We start from the raw sequence: 26,708 nt of genomic DNA, 5'->3' as shown, positions 1-26,708 counted from the left end.
AGATCCCCTATATACTGGTCTTCATGAGAATTAAAAACAATTCAGGGGGAGGTTCTCATCTGCACTGTTCAACCAATCCAGTAAATGTGGAGGAGGCGTTAAGATGGAGTTCAGCAGAAGTCATTATTTTTCCATTTCCCCTGAAACTGGAACATCCGGTAGTTGGGGACTCGGCAGAGGCTAAATTGCAGAGAAGAAATCTAACGTCCGTGGGAGTGGCGTAGCATTTGGCCGGACCAAGTTTGGGTAGCCAGGCAACTACAGACCCAGACCTCCCTGCCTGAGTCTCTCCACATTTTAGGATCAGTGCAAGGAGCAAGGATTTCTCAGTTTCTAAAATATGTTAAAGTAGTAGAAGAGTGTCCCTGTGTGATCTCAATTCATGAGCAGGGATATCAAGTGAATGGCTGAGAGTCTACGATTGGATTAGAAACCCTTGTCCTCAGTGCGCACTTTTCACCTCCCATATTGGCAAAGCCAAAGACGTATATTGCACTGCAGCCAACTTCCTCATTAACTTGCATTAGTCTCAACCCACATAATACCCTGGGCTTCAGGGCTCAGAGCACCGGAGAGTTGCCATGAGCAGCAGGGAAGGGGTCAAAAAGCACCTTTACTGCTCACAATCCAATAGCAATGCATGTAAACAAATAAACTAGTCAATTGAGAAGGATAATTAGGTAAGTTGGATCAAAGCAAGTGATGAAGCAAGTAAATAAGTACTGTATGTCATCATTGTTATTACAGTTTGACGAGCCAAAGAAAGAGCCATCGATCAGAGAGATACACCTCTCCGAAATGTGTTTTATAGATGATACATTGGAGGCAATCAGTAAAATGTCTAAGCCTTGCAGTAATTTCACCATGACAAACTATGCTTTTCTCAGTCCATTCTACAGATCATAAACTGTCATTTGGCTTAATTCACAATTCTGAAAGGTTTGATTTAGTCCGAGATCACAGCTGCTCAGGCTTGGTGCTTCACTCCTTTAATGTAGGGCCATTAATCATGTTGTGTTTTTGTGGAGAATTGAGAACTCCACCACCACACTGCTGGCTACTGTTACTGCTGCCACCATGCCCTGCTCTGCTCAGCCAATGTGAAAGCCAGGAGACAGGGAGGGCTTGGTGTAGAGGGGGCAGCGACATGGGATCGATTGAGTTCAATGTTCCCGGAAAACACAAAGCTCAAGAGTTAGTGTCCTTCAAATGAGCTTGTAACCTGGACCACATCAAAACTGTCCTATCCCCCAAGGTACCCATCCGGCCTACACCCCCCCACCCCCCACCCCCCACCACACGGTTGAAAAAACACCCCCAACAGAGCTCACTTCCAAGTGTGAAGGAAGAGACCCTGAAAGCCGATTGCGTTTTAATAAAGTTTATTATCGGGTGGGAGCTAATCCTCACGGTAATCTCCTACAGTCCAAAGGAAAGCTGGATTACTCACTTGCTATAATCCCAATGAAATTGTTAGGATTTAGCTAGAGCAACAGACCAGATGGCAACAGGCTTTTTCCTTTAACCTACAGCCACCCCCACAACCACCACTCCTTACCCCGCCACCTTACGAAAAACAAAACATCCGAATGTTATTCATCTGAACTGATGCAAAACAACAAGTGGTAAAATGTAGAGGGACAGAGAAAGCATTATCTGACATCTCAGGTACTTTGGATATTGATGATAAATGTAAATGTTTCCATTCATCTATAGATGTAGAACCCCAGAACAGCAGTTAGAATATACACTGTAACAGTGTCCCTTGCCCTAAAGAGAACTGTCAAAGTCAACAAGTGACCAATCGTGACAACAATGCACAATTTTAGCAAAAATTATTTTATTGATTGAGATAAGCAAAGCAAAACAGTGTCTCAAGTTGATTGAGACCAGTAAGTTTTATGTAATGGGCACGAGCCAAAACCCCAATCCTCCTTATTTTGTATCCTGTTAACTAGTGCTGCTCCAAAACATTTCATTAATATCTAAACTCTATTGTGCAAAGCTAATTGGGGCATGTAAGATATCCTAGCTAATAGCATAGCATGGTCAGTCAACACAGACCACTGTGGAACGGAATGTGTGTGAACCATAGAATTAGAGCTAATTCTATAGTGTGAACACTGAGCACTACAATTCTGACCACAGACTATCTGTTGTCATATGGCATCTTTGTTTATTTGGAAACATTCACTTGCCACGGGTTGAGCTGAACGGGGGGGGGGTGGCGTTCCTCTAGAGGAACTCCTGGCCTCAACAGGATTTATTAATTAATGGTAAAATTAATATGGATAATCATCTTTCAGGCACTGTTAATCCAACATTTTATTCGAGGCACATTTCTCATTGTAAAAATCACATTTTTGAATAGAAGATTGATTTCATTCTAAGAATATGAAATGGTTCTCTACAGTTGTGAGAGTACATAGCTTATTGAACTCTTTGGAAGACGTGGAAGTAACAGTAAGAGAAAGAGCTTTGTCTTTTATATTGAATTACTATCCATAAAACTATGTAGTGATTCCTTTTCACATGAATTAATTTATAATATGGCTTTATACATAGCCTAAAAATTACAATAAATAACAACAACAACCCTTTTGTTGTATTCACAAAAAAAAAAAAATCACCAAAATCACATTAATTTCCTCGAGTTTTAATTAATCCTTCACAAGTGGTCAAAAAAGGCACAAATAAAATGCATAAATCGTCATAAATTATTATCCCGGAAGCATGCACCACAAAGCAATCCATTAATGCGGAACATTACGGATCCTTCACTTGGATGGTTTAAGAACTGACCACAGCATCACTGTCACATGTATGGGTAAATCTACAGTAGCACAGCAAGGCAGAGTTGACTCAGGGCAGAGCCACCTTGGCCCGGCGCAGCCGCAGGCGGTTCTTGAAGAAGAGGTACATGGCCAGCAGACACATGGAGGACAGGAAGTAGAGGAGCACACACAGGCTGATGTCCAGTCTGGAGAAGCCTACACTCAGGAAGGACATCCAGCGCCTCTTGTTAGGGTGGGGGTACATCTCCAGAGCCCCCTCCTCCTCTGACCCAGTGTACTGGCCCGTCAGGATCCTTTTCTGCAGAGTGTTGCGCTGCCCCAACAAGTCCTCCGGCTCCACGGGCTGCACCCCCAGCCCCAGCCCCGGCTCCTTTTCCAGACCGGCTCCAGGCTGCGGCTCCTCCTGCCTCTGCAAGGTCCTGCGTTTGACGCGGGAGGACCCTGCGGCTGCAGCGCGGAGGGCCTTGGCTTTGTAGTGCTGGTTGACGAAGGAGTCCAGGTCCACAATCTCCTCCTGGGGTGGCCTGAGCTTCAGCCCCACAATGCTGGGCCTGCGCTGGGACTGGCGGGACACGTCTGCCTCGGGCTTTACCCAGGTGGGGGGTTCAAAGGTCTTACCCCCCGGATGCTCTCCTCTTGCCCTCTGATCCACTTCCTCTTCTGCTGCTGGCTCTTCTTGAGCCTCTTCCTCATCTTCCTCCTCCTCCTCCTCTTCCTGGCCTGGAGGTGGTTCGTCCAAGGCCTCCCTGGCCCTCCTCTCTGCTCCTCTCTTGGTTTCCTGCTCCTTCTCCTGCTGCCTGGCGACCAGGCTCTCCTTCTGCCTGCTGAGGAGCTGGGCCTCCTTCTCCAGGTAGTCAGAGAGGAGGTGTTCAGAGGAGAAGTGGGATCGGAGAAAGGTGAGCAGCTCTTCCTGGTTCCAGGTATGTTCTCCACTCTTCTTAACCCCATGGCAGCTGGGACACAGCTCTGGGGATGGCCACTGGATCTTAGGGAAGTGGGGATCCTCACTCAGAGCACCTGGTCAGAAGGAATATGACAGTTAGGATGGGTGTGTGTGTGATTACTCATCTGAGATAATATTACAGATAACCCAGTCATGTTGAGAGGACAAACTGTTTTGGTGAAAATTGAAATGTATTAGGTAAAACAGATTGGTTCCATATAAGGACATGATGATGACATACTGGATCGCCCACAATGAAACCAAACTGATACCAATACATATTTTTGTATGCAGAATCTGTGTTGCTGCTTGAATACATTAGATCCATTCCCCCCACATGGCTCATAATAAGCAGTAAGTGCAGTGTGTGTGTGTGTGATGTCTAGGTGTGTGAGTATGTGACAGTGTGACAGGGTCTAACAATGATCAATGGGCTTCTGGGATGTCCCAGAGGCCAGATAATAGATGTGGTCCATGCAGACAGCTCCCCCTCCCCCTGAACCTCTCCCAGACCCCCAATCCCTTACCCTCCACACCCCTTTGAAGATGGCCCAATCGCTAAATTGAATATGAAAGCAGGCACCTCCAGAGGGGAGCTCTCCTTTTAACGAATTACAATTGTTTTGCTTTACATGTTTCCTTTAGCCCCCCAAATGGAGGCATCTGCTAATAAATTGCTTGGCGACGCCCATGCGGGAGAAAAGTCAAAGCTGCAGCAGTTCTGTCACTTTACAGCGGTGTCAATTTACATCCACCGTCTCTCCCCCAGATTCATCTCAGTCATATGCATGTGTGCATGTAATCTGCATACAACACTTTACATAAAAGATACATCAATTTTATCCTGTCCTGCTGGGATTGGGACCTTTTGTATACATTCTACCAGCGTGACAGCTTTAATTTCCCAACCCCTTATGATGACATGCCTCTGATGTGTCTACTCTCATCACCTTGCCTTTCATTTTCAGAGGTGACTTTAGCAATAGTACCGATACTGAAACAAAGGCTTGTCAGGAAATGTCATTCATAGCGCTGCATAAATTCTCAGAGTATAAATAAATACCGTTTAAACTAGCTTCTTCGCCACTAATTGTGAATGTGGAGATCTACACTACAGGACATGAAGGAGCAGTGGCAGTGTAGATGGACTGGTAGATCAGCATAGTGATGCTCTGAAGCACACAGTACATTTCAAGCATTCAGCGCACACTCTTATCCAGAGTAACTTACAGAGCCACAAGGTCTGCCATGAGAGGTGACTGTATAGATCCCTTAAGGAAAAGCACCTTTAGTAAATATGCTTTCTCTGAGAGCTTCCCATGTCTGGAATAGACTGCCATCAGACACACATAACTGCACCACATATCACACTTTCACAAAATGCATGAAGACATGGCTAAAGGTCAATCAGATTTGTGAACATGGTCCCTAGCTGTGTGTTGGCGCTTTCCATGTTGTCTGTAGCTTGTGAGGTGTGGAAACACTTTGTTGCTTTTATGCATTTTGTCTTGCTGCTTTTTGTTCTATGTTGCTCTGTCTGTATGCTACGTCTTGCTTGTCCTATGTTGCTCTGCGTGTGCTCACTGCTCAATGATTGTCTATATTGTAATTGTTTTTAATAACCTGCCCAGGGACTGCGGTCGAAAATTAGCCGGCTGGCAAAAAACAGCACTTTTACTGAAACGTTGATTAATGACTACTGTCCCTGTAAAAATAAAATAAACTCAAACTGTAGTGAGTCATTTAGCACACGCTCTTATCCAGAGTAATTTACAGTAGTGAGTCATTTAGCACACGCTCTTATCCAGAGTAATTTACAGTAGTGAGTCATTTAGCACACGCTCTTATCCAGAGTAATTTACAGTAGTGAGTCATTTAGCACACGCTCTTATCCAGAGTAATTTACAGTAGTGAGTCATTTAGCACACGCTCTTATCCAGAGTGACTAAGAGGACTTTGATTTTTCACCTAGTCGGCTCTGGGATTCGACCAGCAATCGTTTGGTTAGCGGCCCAACGTTCTTAACCGCTAGGCTACCTGCCGCCCTATAGAACAGTATGAGCTGCTCCAGTCTCCAGCAGCACTGCTGTGAGATCCTCCATACAGCATCTCCAAGCCCTGGCAGGCCCGTGGCTCTGCAGTCTTTAGACACGAGTCTCTATCTCACCCTGTTGACAACAGGACAGGTCTGCTGTTGCGCCGGGCTTGGCTCGGGGACCTTTTGTGCCAGCTAAATGAATTGTGTTGCTGCTTTACAAATTTGGCCTACTTCATGCATGGCTGCCTCTGAAAGGACAGTGGGGGGAGCTGCTAAAGAGCCCCACTTTAGGGAGGAGGGGGAGGAGAGGATGTTCCCCCCTGGGGAAGACTGGGATGCGAAGCAGAGGCGTGAGGGGTCAGTGAGGGGGGTGGGCCGACAGAGGAGGTAGCTGCTACGCATTGCTACCAACACTCCTGCACCCTCCCCTCCGCTCAGCCCACCCCACCCCCTGAGGTACTTGCCCCCAAAACCCCACAACTTGAACCACCCTGGTGAGGGATTACAAAATAGAGGCAGGCGTGATGCCGGTGACATGGCGTGTGCCACCAGCTGTCACAAGCATCTTGGGAATTGAGGCGGGGCCTCTGGGCTCCTCCTGGGCTGGTGGTCCCCGTTCTGGGAGATTGTTACCATATCAGTTGTCAAGCGGAGGATATGACTCTCTGGGGAGGGACAGACAGTCAGTCCTAATAGGGAGGAGTGTCTGAGGACCAGGGACAGGCCCAGAAGGGGACGCACCCTGTTATTCAGGACACAGGCTGTCCAAGAGATTGAAGATGGGGGAGCCACTCCCACCACCATCACCATAGAGAAAAGACAACAAAGCGACTAAACAAAGTGAGGTGGTAAAGACAGGCTTGTGCCTAATAAACTCAAATAATGGCCCTAACAGAGGGAGGCCAACGCAGCAGCCATATAGCTCTCATTAAAATGACACACACGTCAAAACGTTAAGTACCACAGATGGGCTTGACCATCTTCACAAAATATGAATGGATAAAATATTTGACATTAAAACATTGACAAAGGATAGAAACAAATAATTGCCAAAATTGAATAAACAAGACTGTAGTCTTTGCTGTTTTGTTGTCTTTAGCACTACTGTTAAGCGCACAGATTGAGTATTTACTGCTGACCTGTAATGAGCTGTAGACAGGCTGGGGCAGGGAATCTCAGTCTCCTGGAAGGAGGGCTAATCTCAGTGGAGGAAGAGACAGGGGAGAGAAGCGAGGGGGGACAGCTGGTGTCTGCTCATAGGATCTCCGGGTGTATTATAGGGATTTAGGGGCGAGGAGCAGGGTCGGGACACTTGGGGGAGGAATCCACCAAAAAAGTAAGGTGTGGTCCTTATGAGACCTGTGTAAAGGAGTGAGAGGCTGAAAGAGATCCTCTAGGGGGGAAAGTGAGAGAGGGAGAAGTAGTGGCCTGTGCGGGCCACATTTATCTCCTGTATGGACAATGGTGACCACTAAGGGAGACGTTTCTATTTTTCTTCTAAATATTTCATATATTAAAATGGTATTATATGCATATTCTATACTGATATAATTAGCATATTATGACGTATGTGTTGGAGGTTCAGTCTTATAGACAGCTGATCAATCATCCTCTATGGAAGTAACAGTAACATTTGTCATGTGTCCTTACCTGCCAGTCTGTTGTTGACGTGGTTATGGCGGGACCAGAGCCACAGCATGGCGGTGGACAGCGTCCCCACATGGGACATGCTATCCTTGGCCATGTTCTCAAAGTGGGTGGCACACGCCCGACAGCCAAAAAAACTGTGGACGTAGGACCTCATTGCCTGTAGCACCTCCTGGGGGTCTGGGGAAAAGAACGCACAGGAGGAGGAAGTCAACAACAAGATTAACCATACTTGTTATGCACTTCAGAGTGATGTCTACTATTGAAAAGTAGTCTAATATTGTACATTATAAAATCGCAGCAAGCAATGAATGTATATAGTTTGGGTGAGGGCTTTTCCAGTATTAAACCATGGGTGGTTAATAACAGGGAAATAAGGCCATACAAACAGAGTCTCCTTTGCATTCTTATGGTGCTGTGATGTGTATGTACCATGAATAACAGTATTTAGTCAACGCGCTGTGAGAACAACCAAGCCTGCAGATGTCACTGTCAGTAACAGCATCGTACCAGTGCAGATATTGTTGATGCAGGTTGTGTTGTGTTTCATGCCCTGCTAAAGTAAAACCTTATTTTGCTCAAAGATGAGCCGTGGTGGAGGGGTGGAGCTCTAATCCAGAGGTCCATCCGCGGGGGGCCAGATGAACACCCCTGGTCCCCTGGTGGCCCATCTGCAGGTTATGTGAACCCTCCTCCCCAACCCATAAGCCCTGGGATTAACCCCTCCAGGAGAGGAGTGCTGGTCAGCTGCCTCTTTTTCTAACCACTAATCTAAAGAAATCCTTTTTTACCCACCCACAATTAGGGACTGTTTCAGCTGGTGGTGTGTCAAGAAAACAAAACTAATAACAAACCAAAAAAAGAACAGTGCTTTGTATAGGCTACTAATGGAATATAACACTGAACGTACTTGTGTGTGTGTGTGAGTCTAAATGTTGTGCTTGTGCAAGTGTGTGCGGTCACATCAGGTGAATGCAAAACATTCCACTAAACATTCCAGGCAAATTTGTTTACAAAGCACTTGTCCCCAGTTGCCCCCCCCCCCTGCTGCCATTCCCTAGCTGCCCCATATCCCTGCATTGAAAGCAGCAGCCCCTGTGTTAATGCTGCACACGCTTCTGACTGGCTCAATGCACTACGATGATTTGTCCCCAGAGAGCCATAGGAGTTCTAACAGACTGGAAACACTTGTGTCATGGTTCATCGCCTGGGCACACTCACTCCTCCAAGACTGGATGGCTGCTGACTTCTGGCCAATTTCCTACCAGACGATGGGCTCTACAGGCCACAGCAACAGGCTAACAAGGCAGGAGGGTTTGTTTTAGAATCTAGCAACACTTTCTCAAGTATTACCATTGTCCCAGGAACATTCATACTGAATTAACAGTTTAGTGATAGTGTTATGATAAAGACATAAACAGCCGTTGCTTAGTGATTTTTTACAATTTTTAATTTTTACCTTTGCCAGCAGCTTCTTCGGCCTGTACAGTGAGGACATGGAAAAGGGTCCACATGCCACAGGGGTACCTTCTGAAGTGGGGCTTGGAGCCCTGGCAGCCCACCCACCTCACCCCCTCAGGCAGCGCAGCATTAGGTACCTGATCACACACAAACACATACATGTATTGACACTTAAACACTGCCCAAGATATGGCCACATTGATCACTCTTCTCACAGAGCAGGTTACATGGAAAACAGATTTATCTGAGGATTCTTAGAGGTTGGTTACATTCATGTAAACAACAAGATAAGCATGTACATGGAGGAGAATTCATCTGCAATCTACTTTACTGCAACATTTCATGTTAAGTGGTAGAGCATTCTGGGCCATACTATTCTCATTCCATATCATGTCAATTCCAGGTAATGGATCGCCTCAATGGAGAGAGTGTATTCAGGTCAGAAGGAGGAAACACTGGTTAAACGTGGTTTGATCCAACAGCATATTTCTCCTGACATATAGTCGTTCCCTCCCTGCCACTGGCCAGGATTGCTGAGTCTATGATTGACAGAATTACTCTGAAGTCAATAGTAAAGATTCAGTGTGTATATACTGTTAGACATCAGTCCATTTCCTTAGGGGAGCTGGTTCATACCTCCTCATTGATTCATTGATTTGGCTGCTAAAAGCTAATGATGCCACTAAGTGACTGGTCCAATTTGTGAACCTATAGGCATGCAAGCTTCCATCCAAAGACAACTTCACATACATTTTCCAGTTATACACATGCCTGCACAAGACTGTGAGCAAAGATTCATATCTGAATACACAGCATTACATAAACCTACTTCCCTGTGTGCAGTATGCCTGTAATATTTCAGTCATTATTATAAAAACTCTGGCTCAGACAATATGGTGGGTGGTTCTGCCTCAGGCTTGTCTGATTGGCTGGTGGCTTTGGGTTGACCCCTCACCTCTGCTGTGTTATCCAGGGCGTCCCTCAGAGAGCTGTAAGAGAGCTCTGTGTCGTTCTGACCCTTCAGCCACGTGTCCACTGACTTCAGCAGGTTCCTCACCACAGGTCGACCAGGGAAGTACTGCCCAAGACAACATTACAGTTAAGTATCATCATTAATTCTCCTCACATTTAATACAATAGACTCTTCAACAGCATATTTTTGACCGTGTGGTAATAGGTTATAATCACTAGGAGTTCCAAATCCATCTGTTATGTCATCAGTCGGAGGGTCGAAGTTTAACCTAAAACTGCTTTGCAGTTCTTAATGTGTAATAAAGTCACTGTTGGATTTTTTCAGGATTGTCTCTCGTACTGTTTGTTTCCATTCTCCAACCTCTGTAGTTGTCAAGACAACATGGCATGTGTAGAAATGACACTGCAACCAACAGTGGGCCACTATGGAAGGCAGGGAGGAAATCCCAGTGCCTTGTGTTTCAGACGGTGGTGACAGAAGAGTGTCAGCTGAATGGAGGTGTAAAGTCACTTCCTATCCTTAAAGAACTCCTAAAAACGGCCACCCTGGAGGACACACTATTATACTATGAAGACTAGATCCTACAGGTCGGCCTGGATTTCACCCTAACGGCTGAGAGACGACCAAATAAACAGCAGGTGGTCATGGCAACTTCATCCCATTCAAAACAGAGGTAAGATGTCTCAGTCACGAAGGACCATTTAAGTTCATTAGCATTTTCTGGCATTAAGTCATGAAAAAGTGACTACTTATGAGGAGACAATATATAACAATGAAATCACATGCACACACACGCCCACAGTTGCATAGAGCACACGAGGAAAGAAACAGTCAGTGTAGTAACATCCAGCAGTGTGAATATAGTGGACTTGAAAGTGGGCGAGTGCTGACCTTTTGATTCCTTGGGCGGCACAGGGGCACAAACCCATCAGTGAGACACAGAGGCAGGGGCCTGGCTCAGCCCGGCCGGGGCGTCAGCATCCCAGAAGTGCACCTTTTTTGATTTGTGCTGCAGAGTCTTTTCAATTTGCCCCGGCCATCTGTTCAGCAGCGTTTGGGTGCCTGGCGCAGGATTCTATTCATCACTCTAACTGGATCTCCATTACACCAGGCCCACTTAAAAAGGCTCCTGGAGATGTACTTAACCCCTGCGCCCCACACAGGCTTTGATTTGCTCCCCTTAATCTTAGACATTCAGCCAAAAATATGGTGTTTGGGTATTCACAGACACAGATACCCAATCACGTACTACAGGTGGGGTTTTAACAAGATTCAAAAGGAGGTCCCCCGGCTGCTGCTGCTACTGAGGAGGAGGACAATTGGTTTAGCGACCATCCGGCCCAGACGCCCAGGTCTGGGGACAACTGGGCATTAACCAGGGTGAAAAGCTCATTAACACACATTTGAATCTAAGAGGGATGCAATTGGGGATGGAGATACTAATGCGCTTTGCTCACCAGAGCCAAACGTTTAGCATGTTCTGCTTTCCACCTGTGTGTCTATTTCCCGAATCATAAGCAAAGGCCAACATATTTGGCTTGGAAATCAGTAGTACATTGTCTGAAGTATTGGCAGAGGTCACTGATGGGCAGAAGTTTCATGAAAATATCAAGTGAGATGAACCAACGCTACAGTATACAGTATCACCATTATGAAGGATCTCTCTAAGTGACCTCTTCTCTGGTAGTGTACCTCCAACCACTATCAGAGCCCCCACCATACACTCCCCCTTCCCCCATCTCTCGAAGGACCATGACAATTCACTTCACCACGGCAATATGTCATCTTAAATCCGATTAGTATCAGCACTTGAGAAACCGCAGTCTCCTCTGAGAGATGTTTAAAAGAGAATGCATCTGTCGGCCTGGCCCGGGGAAGCCCTTTTAATCCTGCCCCATTCGACCTCCGGGACCAATATACATGCCACTGAGTAAAATCTGCCTAACTGCTCCCCTGCTCCCACTGTGGCATCAGACAAGTGGACCTACAGTGGGGCAAAAAAGTATTTAGTCAGCCACCAATTGTGCAAGTTCTCCCACTTAAAAAGATGAGAGAGGCCTGTAATTTTCATCATAGGTACACTTCAACTATGACAGACAAAATGAGAAAACAAATTCAGAAAATCACTTTGTAGGATTTTTAATGAATTTATTTGCAAATTATGGTGGAAAATAAGTATTTGGTCAATAACAAAAGTTTATCTCAATACTTTGTTATATACCCTTTGTTGGCAATGACAGAGGTCAAAACTTTTCTGTAAGTCTTCACAAGATTTTCACACACTGTTGCTGGTATTTTGGCCCATTCCTCCATGCAGATCTCCTCTAGAGCAGTGATGTTTTGGGGCTGTTGCTGGGCAACACGGACTTTCAACTCCCTCCAAAGATTTTCTATGGGGTTGAGATCTGGAGACTGGCTAGGCCACTCCAGGACCTTGAAATGCTTCTTACGAAGCCACTCCTTCGTTGCCCGGGCGGTGTGTTTGGGATCATTGTCATGCTGAAAGACCCAGCCACGTTTCATCTTCAATGCCCTTGTTGATGGAAGGAGGTTTTCACTCAAAATCTCACGATACATGACCCCATTCATTCTTTCCTTTACACGGATCAGTCGTCCTGGTCCCTTTGCAGAAAAACAGCCCCAAAGCAAAGCATGATGTTTCCACCCCCATGCTTCACAGTAGGTATGGTGTTCTTTGGATGCAACTCAGCATTCTTTGTCCTCCAAACATGACGAGTTGAGTTTTTACCAAAAAGTTATATTTTGGTTTCATATGACCATATGACATTCTCCCAATCTTCTTCTGGATCATCCAAATGCTCTCTAGCAAACTTCAGACGGGCCTGGACATGTACTGGCTTAAGCAGGGAGACACGTTTGGCACTGCAGGATTTGAGTCCCTGGCGGCGTAGTGTGTTACTGATGGTAGGCTTTGTTACTTTGGTCCCAGCTCTCTGCAGGACATTCACTAGGTCTCCCCGTGTGATTCTGGGATTTTTGCTCACCGTTCTTGTGATCATATTGACCCCACGGTTGAGATCTTGCGTGGAGCCCCAGATCGAGGGAGATTATCAGTGGTCTTGTATGTCTTCCCTTTCCTAATAATTGCTCCCACAGTTGATTTCTTCAAACCAAGCTGCTTACCTATTGCAGATTCAGTCTTCCCAGCCTGGTGCAGGTCTACAATTTTGTTTCTGGTGTCCTTTGACAGTTCTTTGGTCTTGGCCATAGTGGAGTTTGGAGTATGACTGTTTGAGGTTGTGAACAGGTGTCTTTTATACTGATAAGTTCAAACAGGTGCCATTAATACAGGTAACGAGTGGAGGACAGAGGAGCCTCTTAAAGAAGCAAGATTTCTGGCTCTCACAGACCTGTAAGAGCCAGAAATCTTGCTTGTTTGTAGGTGACCAAATACTTATTTTCCACCATAATTTGCAAATAAATTCATTAAATTATACAACGTGATTTTCTGGATTTATTTTCTAATTTTGTCTGTCATAGTTGAAGTGTACATATGATGACAATTACAGGCCTCTCTCATCTTTTTAAGTGGGAGAACTTGCACAATTGGTGGCTGACTAAATACTTTTTTTGCCCCACTGTATCTGTCATACCCACAGCCCAGCCAAAGCCTGACAAACAAAGACCTTTGTTCTACTGTGGAGTTGGTGGGCTACCTATACAGTATCACTGATGTCAAGAAGCTGCCACATTCCACCACCATGCACCTCCGCTAACTGCTAACCTTAGCATGGGCACACTGAGGCACGCGCCACGGGAGAGCGATGGAGGACAGCTGGATTTGGGATGAAGGACAGCAAGATTTGGGCTCAAGGTCCCCCTAATTCCCTGGCCCTCCCTCCATCGCTGCTGGAGGCTTCTTTCAAGAAAGCAGGATAGAAACGGTAATCCTAGAACCTCTTTGTAATGCTCTCATGCGTCCCAGATCCACTTGTTTAAATCCTCATATACATATAAGGATTAATAAATCCGGATTCTGGTTGATAAGACAGTAAATCTAGTAATATTACGGCGCAGGAAAATATAACTTCTTTACATCCTGTCTGGGACGGAGATGCACTGTGATGTGGGTGCAGCACTGCACAGCACACCACAGATTCTATTGACAACGGAGTGTGTCAAGGTGTGTCATCGGTGTGACACCAGCTGTAGGTTCTGTACACAGTAACTCATTCTCAGGATGATCCAATTACAGTCACTCTGGAAGTTAAGGATCTTAGTTTGTTGTGACATACCATCGTCCTGGTCTTAATCAAAAGGATCCCTGGCACACGTCTGGGTACGCTAAGCGCTGGGAAGGGAGGAGAGGAGAGAAGATGGGACCCAGTCCAAAGAAATCTTAATCATGGTATGTCTGCGTACAAAAAAATGAGTAGGGGGTATTGGCACGCTCTATTCAAGAGGGAAGCAAATTATTAAAGAGGGAAGAGGGAAGCAAAGTATTTAAATGATACCCAAGACAGCCTTTTGTGTCCTGTCAGGTTTATGGCCTCCAATTTTGGGATTGACATTGAGGGTGTCATTCCTACTGTGATACTGTGCCCAAATAATTGTGAATGTCTTCTTCTGTAATAAATATGTAACATTGTAGTTACTACATAGTTGTACCATTATGAATATTGTATACATGTACCTACTAAGAGAGCAATTGTAAATTATTATGATGCATTATAGGGACCGTATTTTCAGCTATATTTTTCAAAGCAAAGTTACATTTTAGAACAAACTGTACAGCTAAATCATGCAGAAAAATGTGCGTTTCCCAACTGATATCCAACAACTCCAAAGCACTGTCTCACTCTCCCTCTAGTGGCGTGTCACCCTAACTACACAGCCCTTTCCTCAGGGTGTTCGATATGAACAGAGGATGAATGTATGTGAGGTTAGTGTTCAGTATGGGTAGGGTTTGTCTCAGGGGGTGAGTAGACCTGCCCAATCACCTTGGCCAGTACTGAGATGTAACGCTGTAGAGTGATCAGAGCCTCTCCTTTGATGACAGGGTGAGCTGCCAGCTCCAAGCGCAGAGAGTAATGCAGAGTAGACTCCAGGTCTGCCATATACACACGAGACCTGACACACAGAATTTAACATTTTTGTCATGGAATCACTTGGGTTACATTTGTAAGGCTTACCCCCCCCCCCCCCAAAAAAAACAAATAGGAACTTTTTTACTGCTTTGTCGTGTTAAAGGGGCGGCAGGGTAGCCTAGTGGTTAGAGCGTTGGACTAGTAACCGGAAGGTTGCAAGTTCAAACCCCAGAGCTGACAAGGTACAAATCTGTCGTTCTGCCCCTGAACAGGCAGTTAACCCACTGTTCCTAGGCTGTCATTGAAAATAAGAATGTGTTCTTAACTGACTTGCCTAGTTAAATAAAGGTAAAATAAAAAAATAAAAAAAGTGGTTTACCCGTTGAACGGTCTCCATTGGTCCTCTGTTGTGTTTTTCAAGAGGTCAGAGGTCACTGGTGGTGTATTTCCGGCCCGCAGTACCCCAGGAAGCCTCTGCAGGGCGTAGGTGTAGAAGGTCCGGGCCTCATTTTGTCTGGAAGACAGCCAAGCAGACAGTTTCAAAGGTAGGACTGATGCATTTCCCAGACAGTTTCACAGGTAGGACTGATGCATTTCCCAGACAGTTTCACAGGTAGGACTGATGCATTTCCATTGAACTGGCATCCAGCAACAGGATGATTTTAACCATGGAAACAGGTGAAAAATCCTTCCCACTAGAACACAAACCTCACATTATATTCTAGCTACAGTGGAAGAATAAGCATTTTTAGCTTATCTGTCTAGGAATAGGATACAAGTGGTTGCCTCTGCCAGGGCCTGCCCTCATCAGACCACAGTAGTGTGTGGAACTGGAGCCACGGGTGGGCCCCTGGTCCCCTCACTAAGCCCTTATGGCCTCCTCTCTCCTCTGCTGAACAGATGGTGCTGAGATACCATAGCCGATCATTTCCCTCTCCACTAACCCTGGCAATGGAACAAAAACACTGCTACCCCTCCCACTGTCCCCATCAGCCAGCCACCCCCCCCCCCCCCCCCCCCGAGCACATGAGAGCAGGAGGAGGATGCTGCTCCAGGCCTGAGCTCGTCCAGCCCACCCCAGAGCACAGAGTGGGTTCCCCAGAGCACAGAGGCACGCATCGAAGAGAGGAGGGGCAGCGTTCACCTGGGAGAGGCACACGCATGACGGATGTGCGACTGCATTTCCCCACCCCTCCTGGATCAATCGCGCATTCAGCTGTGATGGGCGACCATCTGTCGCAGCGCGAGGCGAGGCTGGGGTGGCTTGGCAGGTGAACCGCAGGAAAGGAACGCCATTGTTTTCATGCAAGAAATTAAAAACCCCTCTGTATGCTCGGGAAGAGGGAGGGTGGGGGGGGGGAATAAATAAATTAGTAATAAATAATTTCCTTTTTGCATTTGTCAACTAAAAAGTATCCTCTTGCGTGCCAAGTTATTGAAATAAGCAAAACAAAGCGAAAGAAAACGCAGATTAATTCACGGGGTGAGCAATCATCATACAAAGTACTATGATATTGAATAATGACTTATTTTAATTCCATGATCCCATTAAGAGGCCAGATGTTAAAAGGCATCCTATCATAGCTGTGGATAACACAACTGAAATAAAGCCTTTCACAACAAGATTGTTGCGCATTGAACCGTGAAAACTGAAGAAGAAGAAAAACACTTGACGAGTTGGTACATTAGGATCCAGACTGAAGATGGCTAAAGTGATCCGCAGTTCTGTCACATATTGTGATGGTATTCAAACAGCCACTCACACATGGAGCCTGGTGAAGTTCCCACTAGGATAGTACAGGTAACAGGATGGGAAGTCAGTCACACCCAGTTTAGCCACCAGGGCTTCCTCAGTCTTCAGGACCCTCCGCACGGCTATGTTCTCATACTGCAGTAGGTCCAGAGTCACCTGTTGAGGAAGAACAAACCAACACAGTAATGATCCACTGTCTGTATGTTGTTTACAACGGGTTGTACTAAACATGCAAGTACACTGTTGACATAGTGACACACTCTTGTTGATACAGTCCCACAGTCAACATATTTTCTGCATGGTACTATAGAGCACCACAGTATGAGTCATAACACACATAAAACCTAGTGGTCAAACAGGGAAATGGTTCCAATTGTTTTTCCTCTATTCATTTATCCCATTGGGTATTTTAGAAGCACTTAAAATAAAGGATGTGCTTCGTGTAGGGGAGTGAGGTTTTGATAACCATGTAAATCTCTCTAGGACAAGGTGACTTTTATCAATATATTTGCCTGTATTTACCCAACAAAAATGAAATGCTAATTAGCTGCTAATGTGGCTATTATAAGGAACAAGAAATGCCATGATGATCTGGGCGGGACTGCTGAATCGAGGCAAAGGTAAAAAATCTCTGGATGAACTATTTCATGTTACAATGATAACATGGTCAATACAAAAATAACATAACAAACATACTGTTGACACGTAGGCTATGGGGTAATGGAATGTTTTGCCTTGTGTGGTAGGTTTTGTGGGATCTGACCATTGTGTAGGTGTCATAACCAGTCATAAAATAAGGTAACATATGTCACAACAGGTCTAAATATATGTCATGACAGTGTTATGATCAACTATGACAAGTTATGTCAGCTATCAAACACAGCCCTTATTTGAAGTGTTTCTAAAATCCCCAATGGGAAAAATGATTGGAACATTTCTCTGTTTGACCGCTAGGCTTTATGGGTATTATGACTCCTCCACTGTGTAGCTTTATACACAGTAAACATGTCCATTAAAAACACTTTCTATTTGATCACACCCAGGATTTTTTCTCCTCCATTTCCCTCTGAGGAGCATGTAGCTTGACTGATGATAATAAAGTCTGACCTCTCTGCCCACATATGAGTTAGAGGTCTCAAAGATCAAGGCCAGGTGTTCCACACCGTTAGTCTCAAAGAAGTTGTCAATCTCTGCTTTGCTGTGGAGAGAAGAGAATAATACATTCTACAGAGTGACTACAACATTTCCATAAAAGCTGACTTTTGAAACATCAAATCCATTTCTATTAAGACTATAAAGTGAACAGCAGCACAATCTGGGCATTGACACAACACAAAGGACACATGGGGTAGGGCCTTAAAGGAATAGTTCTCCCAAATTACAAAATGACATGTTGGTTTCCTTACCCTGTACGCAGTCTATGGACAAGGTATCTATGCTTTGATTTTGTTTACCTGGCCATTGTTTCAAACGCTAACCTTTTAGGATTTATGGCACAGATCTGCTCCAAACCATCACCTGAACTCACATTTCACGATAAGTGCTCGACTTGGGCAGGAGCTCCTGGGAGCAGAGTACCAGCACCTCAAATGTTCTACTGCTTGAGCTCCTGTTCCTCTTATAGAATATTAGCTAAGAAGTATTGTGGAGCTCCAGCACCTGCATATAAACAGTACCGGCACCCAAAATGAGTACCGACACCTATTTCAATCGGCACCGAAGTCAAGCAATGACTACTGGCTACACACAAAGTGATAGACAAACGCCCACATCACACAGCACAAAGGGGGCAATATTGCTGGAAATGCATTGCCAGTTATTGTGTTAGATTTGGCTTTTCAAGCCAATAGTGTCTAACCAGGGGTGGCATATAATGCCAGTGTTGCGTGGATTAGGTAGTAGCTGGGAGTTTACTGTGTCTGATACTTGTGAGATATATTTATGACAGTGTGCAGTGGAACATGTGCATCTACTTTTAGAATTGTTTGGCGAGCTACTCATAGGGGGTCTGCTAGCTACTTGGATCTCGCGATTGAGCTGCTGGAGACCGGTACTGTCTGTATGTGTGAGCTCCGGGGTGTTTGAAATGATCAGAAGAGGCTGCCTCACCTAGCGGTCTCCAGAGGGGGGCAGGCAGGGGGCCAAGGCTCCTCATGGGTCTCCATCTTCTCGATGATCTTATGGCGTAAGCCCCTCACATCACGAGGACCCTCTGGGAGGATTCAGGTACACAGGATTAATAAGAGGATATGGATCACGTTTTGTTTGTTTTAACTTCTCCTACTAACCATTCATATTATTACCATCTGCCCTATGAATTATCGGAACATTTGCATTACCTCTGAAACCTTGTCCCTTGGAGTCAGGTTTGGAGTAAGCGTGGAAAAACTGTCAGAGGGAGAGAAAGAGAGGATCAGATGACAGGTGGCCGGCCGCATGTTGACCACTGGGAGGAACTGGGGACACCCCTTCCCCCACAACCCCTTCATACTCGAAATCAACTGCAGATGTTTCAGCTCCCTCATTCATTCAGACAAATGATCTCTTTCATTTGACTTCCACCGGATGACAGAAAGGGAGAAAAATAACAGATTTATTGCTGACTAATCTAAAGTGAGTGCATTGCTGACTGAAATGTAACACTGTTAGAGGTTATGAGTTTATATATGGAAACGTTTCAGAGTAAAAATAGCTGATAATGACTCACGATCATTGTGAGATACGGTTCATTTTTAAACATTGGATACATGTTCCGGTGAGGTAAGACTGAAAATCCACAAGGCTTGTGGAATATAACAGTTGAAGTACCTTCAGTGTGGGGTACCCCTTGACACCAAAACGGGAACAAATCGGCCCATTATCTCCATTAGCACAGTCTATGGCAGCTAAATCCACAGCAGGTTTCCACTCTGGGGAGAGAGATAATTAGTGTCAAAGTCAATGCACCAAAAGTGCATTACTCTACACAGTAAGGGTTATATGCAGGAATTCAGAAGTCAAAACAGCTTTTGATCTGTGTAAAAAAAATATTCCTCCTATTATTACCTCTCCTAAGCATTTACAAGTATTCTGTATGGTCAGCTTGAAAGCAGGCCAGAGGCTGGTGGGTCATGCGCTCTCTAGATCTGAGGCCTTAAAACCTTTCTGTGTTCAGGCCTGCTGCCAATAGGAAACGATGTCAATTTCAAACTAATTGTATGGAATTCTTTTCCTGTTATAGTTAACTGGATCCTGCTTATAGACTGAGACCTGAAATGTCAGATAGTATTCTCATTTGAGATTCCAAAGGATGGTGTTTGAACAAGAGTAGCAATGAGACATGGACAGAATGTGAACTCCTAAATCACATCATATGCTCCAATAATCACATGTAGAGGTTGCTTTCTGGAAGGGGGAAGGGAGGGCTGAGAAACTGTCTGTGCTGTACTGTGGGAAACAAACAACAAGGTGTGTTCTCAATTCCCCAGTCAGAATCACACAGCTTTTTTTATATGTTAAAGTGGAAAACAGGAATAAATTAAAACGATTATTAATAATTATAATTAATTTTAAGTCTACATAATCAATAATTTTATTTTTGAACTGGTTACTACACAATGCCTTAATTTGCACTGAAGTTCGATGGGCATACAAGAAAACATGCATAGGCCTACTCTGCAAAATGAAGACAAATTTAGGGATCCCCATGGCAAGAACATATGTATTGTTTTAACCCATGCACTTATGCATACCACGACCAGTTAATTGTGATTGGTTTACTAACAACCCGTTCAATTTACATTGAAAATGTTTATTACGTTAAAATGCATACCAACCTTTAATATCTCTTGCGAGACGTTTCCATTCGGGAGAAAATGCAATACAATGCCCGCACCAAGAGGCGTAAAACTCAACCACCAGTGCGGCGGTGGAATTGACCAAAACGCTGTCCACATTATCCGGGGTTAAGATTACTATCTGATCAGAAGCGGTGTACAAGCCAGCTTCGGTGGTAAAAGGAAAAGTTAAACACACAAATAGGACAATCGTAGATATGAATGACTCTCTGAAATGTGTATGTATTTCCCCTGTAAACCGAGACGTGGCACGGCAGCAGCGCCGCGCCATCTTCGAGTGTTTTCTTTCTGACAGCCAGCAACTCAGAAAGGCAACCACTGTAAAAGAAAGTGATAAACTTTTTCACTTTTGTCACTCGTCCAACTCCCTCCCCCAACGTCTCACCGCCAGCCGAAGCAGGGCTAAATCAGTCATTTGGCTAAATTCATAAAGTAAGACAGAGTAATTCCATTGACTATAGTTGTACTTGAACCTCGATTATGGAACGCAATTTAGTTTAATCAGCATCCTGATTTTGGAGGATGCAAACAAGCAACTTTTGCCAACAGACAGTAGATAGATATACATTGTAACATCCCCAAGAATTGTGGTGTCCAAAGTCTATCCATTGGCCTATATTTGATACAATGTATTCATTTGTAACCTCCCACATCATGTTCAGCTGATACAGCCTGACTTGCTAGTTCTGTTTTCTATCAAGAATCACCCTCTTGTTAAATATTTACTTTGTGGCTATTCCATACTGTCTGGCCAATCAACCATTACCAGCTGCATCTGTCTTTATCACTTTACTTGATGTATCAGAAAGTGTTTTTTCCAATCCAGGATTTGAACATCCAATTTGTAACCCCAGATCACAGAAATGTTCAATTCCCACAAAAAGCTTATTTCTCTCAAATGTTGTGCACAAATTTGTTTACATCCCTGTTAGTGAGCATTTCTCCTTTGCCAATTTCCACCGGACAGGTTTGGCATATCAAGAAGCTGATTAAACAGCATGATCATTACACAGCTGCACCTTGTGCTAGGGACAATAAAAGGCCACTTAAATGTACTGTTTTGTCACACAACACAATGCCACAGATGTCACAAGTTAAGGGAGCGTGCAATTGGCATGCTGACTTCAGTAATGTTCACCATAGCAGTTGCCAGAGAATGTAATGTTCATTTCTCTACCATAAGCCACCCCCAACGACATTTTAGATAATTTTGTAGTACGTCCAACCGGCCGAACAACGGCAGACCACGTGTAACCACACCAACCCAGGACTTCCACATCCGGCTTCTTCACCTGCGGGATCATCTGGAGGGAGGGGGTGCTGAGGAGTATTTATGTCTGTAACAAAGCCCATGTGGGTAAAAACTCATTCTAATTGGCTGAGCCTGGCTCCCCCGTGGGTGGGTCTAAGCCCTCCCAGGCCCACACCCTGCCCAATCATGTTAAATCTATAGATTAGATTTAACATGAATTTATTTCAATTGACTGATCTCCTTATATACACTAACTCAGTAATATTGAGTTATATTTTTGTTCTGTACAGTTATAAAAGTAAATTGTATGGGTTACATTTCCAATGTATGAGCTTTACTGTACTTTAATGCTTGTCATATTCTACTTCCACAAGCTAATGAAAATCATAGGCTGAGGTGATGAGTCAGCATTGTGATAACGTGTGTGGGGTATAACTCAGGGTGTAACAGGACACAGTGAGGAAGTCCTGCAGTTTTGTTTATAATAATACACTTATGAAAATCACTCAAATTGGGAAAAATAATAAGGCAAAAAAAATGAAAAGGAAAACCACATTTGGCCAAACGTACTTGAGGCACTGTGCTAGGGATGATTTTTGCAGGTTATAGCAGACATTTCATATTTGGAAATAAAGCTTTATTTACAACTTCAACGTTCAATTTAGTTAAAATATATGTATACTATATACATATCTGCAATGTGAACAATGTTTATTTTACAAAAATCTTCCAGGTTCAATAGTGAGTCAGATCCAATAGGGAACTGTTCTAGTATATTTACACCCCATAAAACAATTCACAAGTCTAATGTAGCTGCGTCTCTGACAGTAGTACATTCTAAATATTCATACACTTTAAAAGATGCAAAAAGATCTCTAGTCTACTCAATTTCATTATCAAACCATTTTTGCCTAATATACATGTTTGCTTTGGAGTTAGAATACCCATCTTCACAGCAAGGGCCAACACAAACCTACTACAAACAGCAGTTTGAAAACTGTCTGGAGGCGTATTGGTTACATTGCAATTCAATGTTTTTCCACAAGACTACAAAGCTGGCTTGTATGATCCAAACATAAAACAATGCACCCAACCAACAAATACTGCATAGTTATAAATGGGACATTACATCCACCAGCTGCAATCAATTCATATTTATCCACAGCTACAATCAATTCAGATTATTCTCACAATTCAGCCTTGTGGAAATTAATTTACTAGGTATTATCACTATTTTGTCATACCACACAACATGGGGCATATCATGGAGAAATGGGTATTAAAGGGAAATGTACAGTTCAATGTCTCACAATAGACAGTTAACAGTTTATCTGAACCTTCTGGTAAAATAACAGCAGTGGCAAAATGCAAATTCACAATAGACAGTTAATCTACTCCTTCTGGTAAAATAACAGTGGTTGTAAAAATGCAAATTGGCATGGAAACTACTTTCATTCCCACCATTAAGGTCACTTGTCTAACCAAAATTACAATTGACAAGCATCACCGTGCATGGTAAATTAATTTGTACATCACAGCATTCTTGGACTAAAGTATCTACTGATGAGAGGACAGAATAAGCCCTTGAACATTGTTGTTGAATGCTAGGACCCACACACATTAATCAATGACTCACACTTGCTACCATGCTGCTAAAGCCATTGTGTACGTGACAAATGGAGAGAACATTAGGTTCTATTGCAGTAAGTCAGAAGTGCATCATCAGTGACACCCAAAGGCATAATACATTTACCTACCATAAATGGCATTTGAGTCATGCTACCTTAGAACCATTAGAAATGCAATACCGAGTCTGTGAGCAAAAGGCAAATGGGGGATTTCAAAAGGTGTTCTCTGGTTAGAACTATGCTTAGGTAAACACTGAACAAGGCAGAGGCTGAAGTTTAACCCAGTTGGAAAAATACTTTTCCTTTAGGTATTTATGAAAAGGTATGTACTGTATATGTAAACATCATTCAAATAAAGGAGGTACATAAGAGTAGAGACATCAACTAAGGCCTGTAAATTGTGTTGTTGCTTTTGTGTGGCGCAATTCATAATCATACAGAACAAAAAAAGAGACTAACTGAATCAGGTAAAAGGCCAATTTTAAGGCTTGAATCCAGCGTGACAGGCTGGTTTCCAATCTAACCAGGTAGAACCTCTAGGCATCTGTTCTCCTTGCCAATACACTAGTTACGAGGCAACAACATGTTAGAAAAAGGACAGTGTTTAAACCCATCAATTACTAATATTTGGATTCTTAAATATTAAATACAAAAAAGGTAGATTTTAATTCATTTTTCACTCACTCATATACAATATATTGCCATTTCTACATTCACATTTCTTTTTGTGCTTTGTTATTTCATCATTCTTTTACAAAATGCTGAAGTAATTTGTTTTGAAACCTGTTAACAGCAAGTTTGCTTTCAACAACAACAACCATAATCAAATAATTTCCATACAATAAATAGCACAATACAAAAGGCAAAATATTTCATTTTTATACAACCTGATAACCCCAATGACTTCCACACTTGACATAGAAATCTTTTCATCATCACCTATTATTAGATGACCCAGACTGCTCCTCAATACTGTCTTGAGTTCATTAGCCATGGAACAGTCAATTTAGCAGCATTGCTGAATTTAATGGGAAACAAGATCCACTCCATCTTTGACTGGACATGAACAGGGCAGCCAGCATGGGAGGCTTTACATGTTGGTTGAAGGCTGGATCAAATATGTTTGGTGTAAGACATGTGGTAGATCCACAATTAGCTAGTCCAAAGCTGTGTTGCAGAGGGGTACCAGTTTGACTGAACTGAAGGCATCTGGAGATCATTGGCACATTGGCTGTGGGAGGGACTGTCTGGTGGAAGATGGGTTTACAATGGGGGCTTAAAAGCTCAGGAAAGGGCTCTTTTCAACCTCTTCTCCTGAATTTGTGTGAGAACTTCTGCTGTGTCTTTTATCAATGAATCAAAGATACCGTCAGCCAACTGCATCTTGACATAGAGCTCATCCTCATCATAGTTCACCCATAGAGACTCTTCCTCATGAAGCTCTTGGACCTGAAAATGCACACAAGACATCTCACTACCAGAAAATAACCTTTACATTAGTTGGGTAATTCATAAAACAAAGGACTTCTTGAATTCAGAACGAGTCACCCCTAAAGCTTCACTGTTTAATGCTCTTACCAGAATATGATCTACTCGATCCCGTTTTTTCCTTCCGAATTTCAGCATCTTCTGCCAATCTGTTTTCTGGTTGAGGTCTTTCTTCAGGCTATACAGTTTCAACACCTCTGTGGTGATGAACGCCTGGAAGACGAGATTTTACTTTAGATGGCACCATAAGCATGGCATATGTAACAAGAGTTAAGAACGTGGCGTAAGCTCACTCCACAGCTAGCTTGAAATGTTGCCAATGGAGCCATCGATACAGAGCTTTTTCTATAGCTCAATTGCTTGGTACGTTGTCAAGGAGGACAGTCACATGTGTTTGCGAGCAGAACACCACTAGTTTGAGCCTGGTATGGAACAGGGACAGTGGAGGAAGCTATACTGTTAGTAGCACACTGACGTCGGTTTCACATACACACCTGAACTCTGGTGATGTCGCCAGGGCTCTTTACTCTATGGAAGTAAGAGGAGTTCATGCGTCGAGGCTTGACCCACTGAGGCTGATGGGCGTTAGGATCCTCTGCAAAGATCTCCTGGATGATCTCCCATGTTAAGTCATATACAGCCTGCAGATAATAAGCAAATGTCAGTGGATACATTTCAATACATGACATGGGCCATCTCTTTTCAATGTGTCCTTACCTGTCTGTAGCTACGAACACATTGACTTTCTTGATCCTTGCCATCGCATCCCAGGAACTCCTCTGAAGGCTTAGGGACTGGGAGCCCAGTGAGAGTCTGTGTGCCCTGGCCCAGTTTAGATTGGTTCCAGATCTCCTGGGTGGCAGCGTCGACCAGCTTCTCCACCTTCGGGGCGGAGTGGGGCACCACCATGGCAGGCTGCTCAGGGAGCTTGGGCTGCCGGGGCAGCTCTGGTCTGGGTGGGGTCTTCACCTGGTCAGCCAGGTTTACTGACAGCCCCCCCTTCTCCTGCTTTTGTTTCCGTTTTTGCTGCTCTCTACGAGAGCTGAGGCCATAATCCTCATCGAACCAGTCCTGCTCATCCCCCAGTTCATCCAGCAGCTCCCGGTTCAACTCCAGCTCTGCCAGACGCTTGGTCAACTCTTCCTGACCACTAGCCCCCAACACTGGACTCTCCTATGGATACAGAGTAAGGACAAGACTCACTAAGTGAAAACCCTAAGAAAATCTAAAATTTATTTTTTACTTCTACTGGCATAAATATTTACATAAAAGAAAACAGAGCACCAAATTCAAATGGATATACACAGAGTGTACAAAACATTAAGAACACCTTCCTAATATTGAGTTGCACGACCTTTTGCCCTCAGAACAGCCTCAATTCGTCAGGGCATGGACTCTACAATGTGTTGAAAGTGTTCCACAGGGATTTTGGCCCATGTCGACTCCAATGCTTCCCACAGTTGTGTCAAGTTGGCTGGATGTCCTTTGGGTGGTGGACCATTCTTGATACACACAGGAAACTATTGAGCGCGGACAATCCAGTAGCGTTGCAGTTCTTGATACAAACCAGTGCGCCTGGCACCTACTACCACAACCCTTCAAAAGGCACTTCAATATTTTGTCTTGCCCATACACCCTGTGAAAGGCACACATACACAATCCATGTCTCAATTGTCTAAAGGCTTAAAAATACTTCTTTAACCCATATCCTCCCCTTCATCTACATTTAACAAGTGACATCAATAAGGGATTATAGCCTTCACTGGGATTCACCTGGTCAGTCTGTCATGGAAAGTGCAGGTTTTCATAATGTTTTATACACTCAGTGTAGATAAGCACGTTGGTC

General features: G+C 44.1%; 2 protein-coding genes across 7 annotated transcripts in view; both read right to left on the bottom strand.

Moving 5' to 3' along the window:
- Positions 1-1,818: 1,818 nt before the first annotated feature.
- LOC139406626 (sulfhydryl oxidase 1-like) lies at positions 1,819-21,161 on the bottom strand. The gene is made up of 12 exons (XM_071149431.1): positions 20,474-21,161; positions 19,467-19,567; positions 18,998-19,046; positions 18,768-18,870; positions 17,766-17,856; positions 16,669-16,814; positions 15,285-15,419; positions 14,819-14,948; positions 9,840-9,962; positions 8,883-9,021; positions 7,427-7,603; positions 1,819-3,812 (listed from the first exon to the last, which is right to left on the bottom strand). Exons 1-12 carry the CDS (start codon positions 20,763-20,765, stop codon positions 2,863-2,865), a joined length of 2,436 nt encoding a protein of 811 aa, XP_071005532.1. The 5' UTR covers positions 20,766-21,161; the 3' UTR covers positions 1,819-2,862.
- A 1,207-nt stretch (positions 21,162-22,368) lies between these two features.
- LOC139406624 (centrosome-associated protein 350-like) overlaps positions 22,369-26,708 on the bottom strand; it is a 39,299-nt gene continuing 34,959 nt past the window's right edge. For all 6 annotated transcript variants that reach the window (XM_071149423.1, XM_071149422.1, XM_071149427.1 and 3 more), the window contains 4 exons: positions 25,580-26,035; positions 25,357-25,503; positions 24,953-25,075; positions 22,369-24,823 (listed from right to left, as the gene is read on the bottom strand). In XM_071149423.1, coding sequence (XP_071005524.1) covers positions 24,659-24,823; positions 24,953-25,075; positions 25,357-25,503; positions 25,580-26,035 — 891 coding nt within the window. In that variant the 3' untranslated portion in view covers positions 22,369-24,658. The remainder of the gene's footprint in view (positions 24,824-24,952; positions 25,076-25,356; positions 25,504-25,579; positions 26,036-26,708) is intronic.

This window comes from Oncorhynchus clarkii, chromosome 4 (assembly GCF_045791955.1).
Source record: "Oncorhynchus clarkii lewisi isolate Uvic-CL-2024 chromosome 4, UVic_Ocla_1.0, whole genome shotgun sequence".
In the NCBI taxonomy this organism is placed as follows: domain Eukaryota; kingdom Metazoa; phylum Chordata; class Actinopteri; order Salmoniformes; family Salmonidae; genus Oncorhynchus; species Oncorhynchus clarkii.
The sequence above is the reverse complement of the archived record's forward strand: the minus strand, read 5'-3'. Positions and strand labels throughout refer to the sequence as shown.